At 39.0% G+C, this 10,192-nt stretch overlaps 1 protein-coding gene across 2 annotated transcripts; it reads left to right on the forward strand.

Annotated features, from left to right (window-relative positions):
- The first annotated feature begins 812 nt into the window (after nt 1-812).
- LOC120651334 (WAT1-related protein At1g44800-like) lies at nt 813-9,388 on the forward strand. Of its 2 annotated transcripts, XM_039928815.1 has the most exons (7): nt 814-1,101; nt 2,973-3,035; nt 3,131-3,247; nt 3,344-3,584; nt 7,184-7,342; nt 8,678-8,829; nt 8,934-9,388. In XM_039928815.1, the coding sequence occupies exons 1-7, from the start codon at nt 911-913 to the stop codon at nt 9,103-9,105; spliced, it is 1,095 nt and encodes a 364-aa protein (XP_039784749.1). In that variant the 5' UTR covers nt 814-910; the 3' UTR covers nt 9,106-9,388. The 2 variants fall into 2 exon arrangements, with proteins under 2 accessions (XP_039784750.1, XP_039784749.1); XM_039928816.1 differs by lacking the exon at nt 7,184-7,342 and having other exon boundaries at nt 813-1,101.
- Nucleotides 9,389-10,192: the final 804 nt, after the last annotated feature.

A 10,192-nucleotide genomic window follows, 5' to 3' on the forward strand; every position in this document is an offset into this window, starting at 1 on the left:
CGGGGCCATTCCTCGTTGCGGATCCTCGCGTGACCGCACCCACCTGCCAAAGCAAGGAAGCAGATCATGTACGCTTGTTTGCCACCATCTGAATCTGCTAGCCCGGCAAAAATCCGGCCACGCTATCACTCTCCGCTCCCACTCCCCACAACCTCCAGCGATTTAAAGTGACCGGCCACGCACCACTCATATAGTATCCATATATATCCCGACTACGTGTAGGAATTTAAAGTGAAAAAAAATCAACACGCGTAGCATTGGCCATTATTGTCCGTCAAAACTTAACAAGCTGGCGGACAAACAAAATTTAACAGAGAGGTAGTACGAATACATACGGATTAGCTTAAAGATTCGTATGGTTCGTAGTCCCCACGAAGACTAGATAGATGCACATCTTCCATGATGGCCCGAATTTTTTTCAAAAAAACTTAGATTTGGTACAGTAGTTCTGAGTTGTGACGGAGAGTCATTACTCTAGATTTTTCTTTATAAAATAGGGTGCTGTTATGTTGTCCAGATTATAATGCGAGTTGTGTAGTTTGGATGACCGAAACACTGCACATACGTGCGCTGCAATACCATCATCAGGAGCAGCAGCAGACTCGGCCGGGCGGCTTAATTTATTGTCAGCTTTGCGATCTCACTTTGGCCTTTGCAGATAACGTATATGTTTGGAGAGAACTGCTAGCCACAAACGCTGGGTTGGTTGGTTAGTACCCAGTACCCACCTGCAGTCACAGTAGTGCCGTGTGGGGCAACGTACGTTGGCTGGCACGGGCTGGAATGTGTGTATAAGTATGTGTGCCGGCCGGATGCTTGCATGTCAAGCAGGCAAAGCAAGGCCAGAGGCGTGAGCGAGCGATATATTGTGAGGCAGTTAGCTGCAGCACGGAGCTAGGAGGGTGATCACATGGAACTTGCCGGGACATGGAGGAAGGTGATGCCTTACATGGCCATGGTCTTTCTCCAGTTCGGCTTCGCCGGGATGTTCCTCATCTCCGTCGCGTCCCTGCGTCAAGGGATGAGCCACTACGTCCTCGTCGTCTATCGGAACGCGGTTGCGGCCGTTGTGATGGCTCCGTTCGCGCTCTGGTTTGAGAGGTGATTGATCCGGATCCATTCTTATAACAATTAGCTAGTGACTATACACTTTCGTTCGTATATAAGCATGCATATACATGGCGGCATGCACCCTCTTTGCATATTGAACGGAGGATTAGCTGTACATAGTAATATATCGCTATAAGTCATACTGGTCAGTATAGTTGCTCCAAATGGATCGAAAAGTCTCAGCTAGCATCTTGTTTTGCAAGTTTTAAGTTAAATGTAAGTGTGATGTTCTTGTTATATTTATTTCAGACGTGTCTTCAAATTTAGTAATTAATAGCCATCTATGTGTCGCAAATTATAGATCGTTTTATTAGCTTTTCATAGTATATAGCTTTTGCTATATATGCACCTAGATATTTGCTATTTCTAGATACCTAATGATAAAACTATATTTTTCATGAAAATCCAAAATGGTGTAAAGTATAATTAGAATGAAGCAATACTAGTTAATATTTTTATATGTATGAACCTGGTCACAATAAATGAATCCGGCATATCATGCTACTAGAGTTTATATAGTCGTTTGTACCCTTCCATCACACGGCATAGCTTTATTAAATGACATTGACTTGTTTAGCCATAATAGTCCACTTTTGTAATTAAGTAAAAATTAAATGTACTAAATGATTTTCTATAAAGAAATTCCTTCCTTAGTTTTCAGTTAATAAAATGGCCTCGATTAGATATATTTTCTACGAATGTGGAGAACAATATTCCAGTATATGTTGGTTGTACTTATACATAGGTATATACTGTCTACGAACACTCTCTTTAGATGTACTAACATCAAAGGTATTTATTCATGATACTTATGTGTACATTAGTATCTAAAACTGAAATACAAATACAATATAATCAACTGTCGAAAAAACTACAGAATACTGTATATGTTGCTCAACACATTGTTTATAAAGGTGGCCAATGCACCGCATAAGAAAAAACAAAAAGTTGATGGCTTGATGAGCCTTGCGGGTTTCTTGCTTGTTCATGATGTGGACGGTTGTGTACCACTGTGTGTGTGTGGCTAGCTTGTAACTATATGCTTTGAGGGTTCTCTCCAAGCAGCGTTGTTGTAACTCTCTTTTTCTTAATGAAATACATGCTAACTAAGGTACGGTCTTGAAAGAGAGTGATCGCAGCATCACCGGTTCGAGTTACCACCCGTCAAAACCTTGGGGAATTAAGAAAGGCCATTCGATTTATCAACTACATTTAGATGTTAGGTGCATTTATTTGATTGTGCCTGTTGATGGTGGTTACGTAGGTATTTGGCACAAAATTAACAAATAAAGCTTGAGGTACACACTATTTTAATTTTTGCATTATGACTGCATCAATTAAAACAAACACACCATTTTTGGGAATGTATCTCTACTTTTTATTATTTTTCTAGCAGAAAATTGCAAAATGTCAAATGTGAAATTCATTGGTATTTATTTGGTATACACACCTTTTGATTCGAGATGTTATATCCACATCTCTATAAAAAAAGTTGGAGACCCAACGTTAATTTTTGATGTGTATATTACCTAGATTAAAGGACAGAATATATAAAACAATGTGGGAAAATTAGTCAAACTATTTTTTTCCGTTTGGGTTGCTAATTAATACAAATCCAGGTTAACAACAATATTACTTCACGGATGGTAAAAAATGGAGTAACTTTTGGTGGTTCTCATTATATGGTTCTCCCTATCGGTTACTGGTTAGCATTACTAATCTTTCAAAAAAAAAAGAAGAAATACTAGCTATCACTTACAGGTCCGCTGTTCGTCGTTGTCTATTTCTTTCTTTTGAATAAAGTCATATAGCAAAGGAGACCAGGAACGCGACCTCATGATCACTTTCCTTGTCCACGACAGGAAAACAAGGCCCAAAATGACCATCTTAGTGTTCTTCAAGATCCTGGCTTTGGGATTACTCGAGTAATCAACTAACACCATTGCAATTTTTATATCGTATTTAATTCATAATTTACAACTGTTATTTAATAATTATACTCATTTTTAAATTGATCAAGGCCTGTGCTTGACCAAAACTTCATCTACATCGGAGTGAATAACACATCAGCAAGCTTCTCCTCTGCGCTAACCAACATACTGCCTGCTGTGACTTTTGTAAATGCAGTCATACTCAGGTGAAGCTACAATTTATTAACATACAAACATAGTGATGAATCCCCTTGTTACAAGAAAGGATATGTTAACATTCCATGTTTGACATGACAATCAAGGATGGAGAGAATTAACATTAAGGAGCGACGTAGCCAGGCTAAGATTGCTGGCACGGCCATAACAGTTGGGGGAGCGATGCTCATGATACTTTTCAAGGGCCCCATCGTCAACTTACCATGGACCAAGCACGTCAGCCACGCTTTCTCGGAGAGCGGTGCCCACAATAGCGGCCACTGGCTCATGGGAACCTTCATGATCCTGTTGAGCTGCTTCTGCTGGTCTGCCTTCTTCATACTCCAAGTAACGAAAATTCCTAGCACCCATATTACTGAATATTTTTTTCAATAGTTCAGTAACCGGTGAGATGATATTGAATATTGTTCAGTAACTTAGTAAGTTCAATTCAGTAATTGAATTACTAAAAACTAGTTCAGTGATTCTGCTCAGTCCAGCTACTACTGTACAATAAACTGCTACACCTAAGGTGTAGAATAGCATGTGGATTTATTCTACACCAATAGCTAAAATGAGCAAAATTAATGAACAAATATTCAGTAGTTCAGTAATTAGCGAGCTATTATTGAACATAATATGATAAATTTAGTTCAGTATTTTGACGATTATTTTTGCTAGTAAGAAAAAGATGGTGTAGAATAACATTATACACCTAGGGTGTACAATAGCATTGTGGTGTGTGTGTGTGTGTCTGTATATTATTAGACAAACAGATAAGCTAGAGAGAGATAGGCTGCACGTGCAAAACACTTTTGGGTTTTTTCACGATAACTTTTCATCTGGATATCTAGTTCGCAAACGGTTTTCACCACTAGATTACTGCCATTTTTCTGCATTATATAAGATCCATTTTGAATATTTTTTAAAAAAATTGAAATTTGAATCTAAGCATCATAGAAACCAAAATTTATTGTCATAGATCTATTTGTCCTAGAAACATGGTATAGAAGCATATGTGCGCAATCATAGAAATCATAGTAGCATGTCATAGAATTTGAAACTTCTCAATCATAAAACTCCCATGAAGGCAGGCAGAAGGCACACGGGTTCTCTAGCTGTCATCGCTGCCAGTTATGATCTATATCGCTGCCTTCCATGACATGTTTTCTATGACCTGTATCGCTACCTCCTATGACATGTATAGAGTATAAACTGCCTTCTAGGACCTTCTATGACTTGCCTTCTATGACCTGTATCCTTGATGCCTTCTATGACCTGTATAGAGTATAAATCACATGTATTGCTGCCTTCAATCACCCGTGGAGGACAGACACATTTATGTTCCGAAACTTTTTATGACCCCCCTATCGCTGTCTTCTATGACATGTATATAGTATAAACTGCCCTCTATGACCTTCTATTACTTGTATCGCCATCTTCTATGGCTTGTATGAGAGTGTGATTTTTTGGGTTAATAAGATTCAAATTTCAAATTGTATGACATGCTATGGTGATTTCTATGATTTCTCACATATGCTTCTATGTCTTGTTTCTAGGACGACAGATGGATCTATGTCTATAAATTTGGGTTTCTATGATGCCTAGATTCAAATTTTAATTTTTTTTAAAAAAAGTTTAAAATTGATCTCATATGATGCAAAAGAAAAAAAAACAATAATATAGTGGTGAAAACTATTTGCGAACTGAATATCTGGGTAAAAGTTATCGTGAAAAACTAGTGGTCAAAAACCACTTTTTTGCTCTCTCCCTCTCCCTTTTATTTTGAAGAACTCTCTCTCTCCCTCTCTCACTTGGCTGGTCACGCATGGGGGGTAGGGACGCGTGGTGCAGGTGCAAAGGGGCCTGGGGCAAGGGGGGCCGAGCGCCTGAGATGGGCGGCGCGGGGTGCTGGCTCGAGCTCCCGGGGAAGCATGCAATTCACATTTGTGCTACCTTCAGTTGCAATATTGGAAGTAGTTGAGTTACAACTCTAAAATATATGGAGTTGCAACAAATAAGTAAAAAGAAAATATATAAGTTGCAACTGCGCTAAAGTTAAACAAACATCTTAGTAATTATTTTGTCCAATGAGTTACAATAAAACTATATGTCTATGATCATAACAAAATATATAAATATAACTTTAGGACTAGTGTTAAGTTAGTAATAAATGTATATATATTGGTTGTAACTCGTACCTGGTTGTTGAGGTGGCGAGTAACTAGTATTGTGTATTAGATTGAGACCGATTTGTTTCTCGGGTTGCTAACCCCCTTTATCACAGTTGTAGCAACCGGGGCTGCCAAGCCAAAAGTCCCGGTTGCTACAACGGGGACCAAAGGGTCCCTGACACACAAAAAAAAATTGCGCCATGCAAGAGTTGAACCCAGGACCTGTTGCCTCACGCACAGATTCCTTATCATCTCTCCTACGCATCACATGTGGCTCTATATAAGATGCCTTCGTTTTGTACTAACCCGTAGAGAACCCTTTGGTCCGGGTTGGTACCACCAACCGGGACCAAATGGTCCTTTAATCCCGGTTGGTACCCTTTGGTTCCAGTTGGTGGTACTACCCGGGATTAAAGAGTTGGGCCTTTTGTCCCGGAGCCACCAACCGAGACCAAAAATCTTTGGTCTCAGTTGGTGGCTCGGTGGCTCCAACTGGGACAAAAGGCCTCTGCACTCCTCGCCTGCCCGGCTAGCCATTGGACTCGGGACAAAAGCCTTCATTTGTCCTAGGTCCATTGGCGGCCGGGATAAATGTGAGGAGCAAATGCATGTTTTGTAGTAGTGCATATTAAACTGGTTGTAACCAGTTATGGTGATTGGTTACAATTTCTCATTACATGGGTTGCAACTATAAGATTTTTTTAAAATTTTCAAAACTCTATCTAAACATAGTCTCTATGGATCTCATTTTGTTCAGCACATTTTTTTTTCAACAAGTAGCTCCAAATGGTTGGGTAACCGGACTTACAGTTTAAGAGATATTGCATTTTGAAATTGAATAAAAAAGATTTCATGCATGGATGGTGTCTGGTGTTTCAGCCGATTAGAGTCCAAGAGGGATATCTAAACAGAGTCTTCATGGATCTCATTTTGTTCAGCACATTTTTTTAATAAGTAGCTTCAAATGGTTGGGTAATCGGACTTAAGGTTTAAGAGATATTGCATTTTGAAATTGAATAAAAAAGATTCCATGCATGGATGATGTCAGGTGTGTCAACCGATGAGAGTCCAAGAGGGATAGATTTTATAGATGTGCCTATGAATTGCAACTGAGTTATACAATCGGTTGTAATTGAGTGGTGGTCAGAGTTGCAACTCGCATATAGTTTGGTTGGAGACAAGCTGTCACATGTTAAGATGGTTGTGTGCGGCGTGAATGGCCGTGCGCTTATGCGCAGAATAGACATACCATGCGCATATGTGCCGAATAGATATATTGTGCATGTGCACTACATGTACAGAATTAGTATAGGGTGAGTTTTCTCTACACTCGCGTGTAACTACTCCCATCATCAGTATACCTTGTGTATATTCATATGCTTATTTATCACTTCGAGTATGTTCATATACTAATTCTAAGATACTTCAAAGGAATATATATGAAAATTTTAAAAACGTCCTTATTTTTAAATATATTATGATTATATATTTGCATTATTATATAAAATAAGTATGTTCATATACTCTATATATGGTCACCTACCCAACATATATATGTCATCATAGATACATACTCTTCGTTGTGTTAGATACGGCATACATCATGAGATACACATATAGGAATAGCTACAAGCGAGTGTAGAAAGAATTTTTTTTTTTTGCAACAGCTTGGACAGCCTGTTGGGACTTTTTTTGCTCTTTTAAAGAATATTATACTGCATTATTTTTTTTTTGAGATTTACCGCGTTAATAAGTCAACTGCAAATTTTTCAGTCATACACGTTAAGGAGTTACCCATCTGAGCTCTCGTTGACCACTCTGATATGCGCATTGGGTGCCATAGAGAGCGGCGCAGTCGCTCTAGTTATGGAGCGTGACCCGAAGGCTTGGTCCATCGGGTTTGACATGAGACTCTTCACTGCCTTCTACTCAGTAAGTACGGGTAAAGTGATCTCATGTTTCCATATGGTATTATATATATAGGACGCGACTAACTTACGGCCGGCCGTAAATTGAACCGGTGGTACGGCCGGCTTGTCAGCAGTGTGTGCATGCACGTGAGGGTCAAGAAAAAAAAAGCACATGCATGCACATAATTTCAAAATAAAAAAGATTATAGTTTCAAAACCGAGCATCGGAATCAAAATCCGATTGCACAGGTGTGTTTGTTTCAATAAAAACTTCAAAACAAGATCTCACACCACTATGTTTTAATGATATAATTTGTTGAGAGAAAAATACCTTTTCATGTATTCTAATTTGTTTACGATATTTGCAAAAGTTGATTATGGGTTTACATAATGCTGCTTTTGCGTGCCTGAGTTCAGTTAAGTAGATATTGATGTTTATATTATGAAGATAGACTGTTTAGTGTCCATAGTGGATAAGGGTAAACAATTTTGTTAGGTAGGTGAATGTTTATTGCATGATCAACAATGAGCAATTTTAGCAGATCGGTTGAGCATTTTAACTAATTTATTTGGCATTTTTCATTGTACATAAAGCAATTTATGAGTTTTGAAAAGCATTGTCCAAATATATTCAAGTGGGGTCCTGTTCTGAAGATCTCCTCAAAAGAGATGCAATTGTGTAATCAAAATTTGAATTTGATGGATCGTTTAAGAACTACAACTTTTTTAATTTTAAAATTGCTTGCATGTGCCACTGTACCGTGGTAGTGGAGGGTGAATTGAGTCTGTCGTACAATAACACAAACGTGCGGGCCGGCCGTAACAAAATCATTACCTTATATATAATGATTATATTGGCGAAGTACATGGCCTTTATATTATGAAGATAGACTGTTTAGTGTCCATAGTGGATAAGGGTAAACAATTTTGTTAGGTAGGTGAATGTTTATTGCATGATCAACAATGAGCAATTTTAGCAGATCGGTTGAGCATTTTAACTAATTTATTTTGGCATTTTTTCATTGTACATAAAGCAATTTATGTTTTTGAAAAGCATTGTCCAAATATATTCAAGTGGGGTCCTGTTCTGAAAGATCTCCTCAAAAGAGATGCAATTGTGTAATCAAAATTTGAATTGATGGATCGTTTAAGAACTACAACTTTTTTAATTTTAAAATTGCTTGTATGTGCCACTGTACCGTGGTAGTGGAGGGTGAATTGAGTCTGTCGTACAATAACACAAACGTGCGGCCGGCCGTAACAAAATCATTACCTTATATATAATGATTATATTGGCGAAGTACATGGCCATATATGTATAATAATGGACCATTCGTCTGCTGCTCTGTTGGTGCAGGGAATAATGTGCTCGGGTATCGCTTACTACGTGCAAGGAATAGTGATCAAGGAGAGGGGCCCAGTGTTTGTAACTGCGTTTAGTCCACTCTGCATGATCATAGTGATTCTGCTAGGATCCATCATTCTTTCTGAAGTGGTCACCTTAGGAAGGTATATTTGACTTTCCCAAGATTAACTACTCTTGTTAATGCCTAATTTCTAAAGGACAAAAACTACAGGATCTTAGTTAATTTGATTTGATTGCCCACACATAGGCTGATTGGTGCGACAGTAATCGTTGTTGGCCTCTATGCGCTCATCTGGGGCAAGAGCAAGGACCATGGGAATGCACTTGATACGGAAAACAATTGTGGAAAGCAGAAGACTTTTAAGCTACCGTCCTCAACTACAGACGAGAACAAAACGAGCAGTCTGGGCAAAGTTTAGCGGTTACTGAAGTGGCATTACAAGGAAATTAAGCTTGATTCAACATGTGTTAACTTTGGTTTGAGCCCATATGTACTGATGCCAACTGTTACCCGTTTCCTCTTATATGTATCTGATCTCGCCGACAGATGTAAGCCTAGTAACCTAACTTGTAGTAGTAAATACGTCGTTGGACAGAAAGTTTCCGTGCAAGATGTAATTTTAGGCGGCTATAATACATGGCTCATCATGTAATTCGATGGTGCATGCCAAATAAAAAACTATATATAATTTTGTTGAGATATAATAATTAGTGATCATAAATGAAGCACTTGAAACTCCCTCATTTTCATTTTGTGGGGGCACACATGCAATTCAATGTTCCAACTTTATAATCCTTGGTCCAACACTAGTAGAAATAGTAGCTACAATGATGTTTTGCGTGTGACGTTCTAAAACTTCGTCATTAAATAGACCACATCTATGACGAAACTCCGAGGTTCGTCATAGGTCCTTGGTGGCAGCCCTTAGGCACTATGTAACCGTGACAAAAGTGAAACACGCGTCACAGAATAAAATCTCATATGGTCATGAAAACAGTGTGCCATCAACTCCTCCTTTTTGTGATGTCTACGCGGCTGCCAGGTGTGTAGCAATTTAGACCCATCCGTCCACGTGTGTGGGCTGTGAGTCAAATAGGCCAACGTAGAGTCCACTGATAGATGGAACCCGTCCGTCCACGTGTATGAGTGCAGGCCCAGCAGCCAACGTGGCTAACATGTGTAACTATGGGTCCGAGTTGGCTGGTCCAACATGTCTGTTAGGAAAATGGCCACTAAGCCATTATTTGTGATTTTGGTGATTGAATAACAATATAACTTTGTCAAGATATATCTTTGAAGATGTTTGTTAGGTTCCAAAGATGTAACAGAAGCCATCCAAATAATCAAATATAAAAGACTTGCGAAGAAACAAAACAAAACAAGCACTGATCGACACAATTGACCGATTCAATCGATCAATGACCGAATCAATCGGTGAGCGAGGGCTGCAGCAACATATGGCTCAGTGTTGGCACTCCTTAGCCTATACGAATTACTTCGCAAGC

Source organism: Panicum virgatum, chromosome 9K (genome assembly GCF_016808335.1).
Source record: "Panicum virgatum strain AP13 chromosome 9K, P.virgatum_v5, whole genome shotgun sequence".
Lineage (NCBI taxonomy): Eukaryota > Viridiplantae > Streptophyta > Magnoliopsida > Poales > Poaceae > Panicum > Panicum virgatum.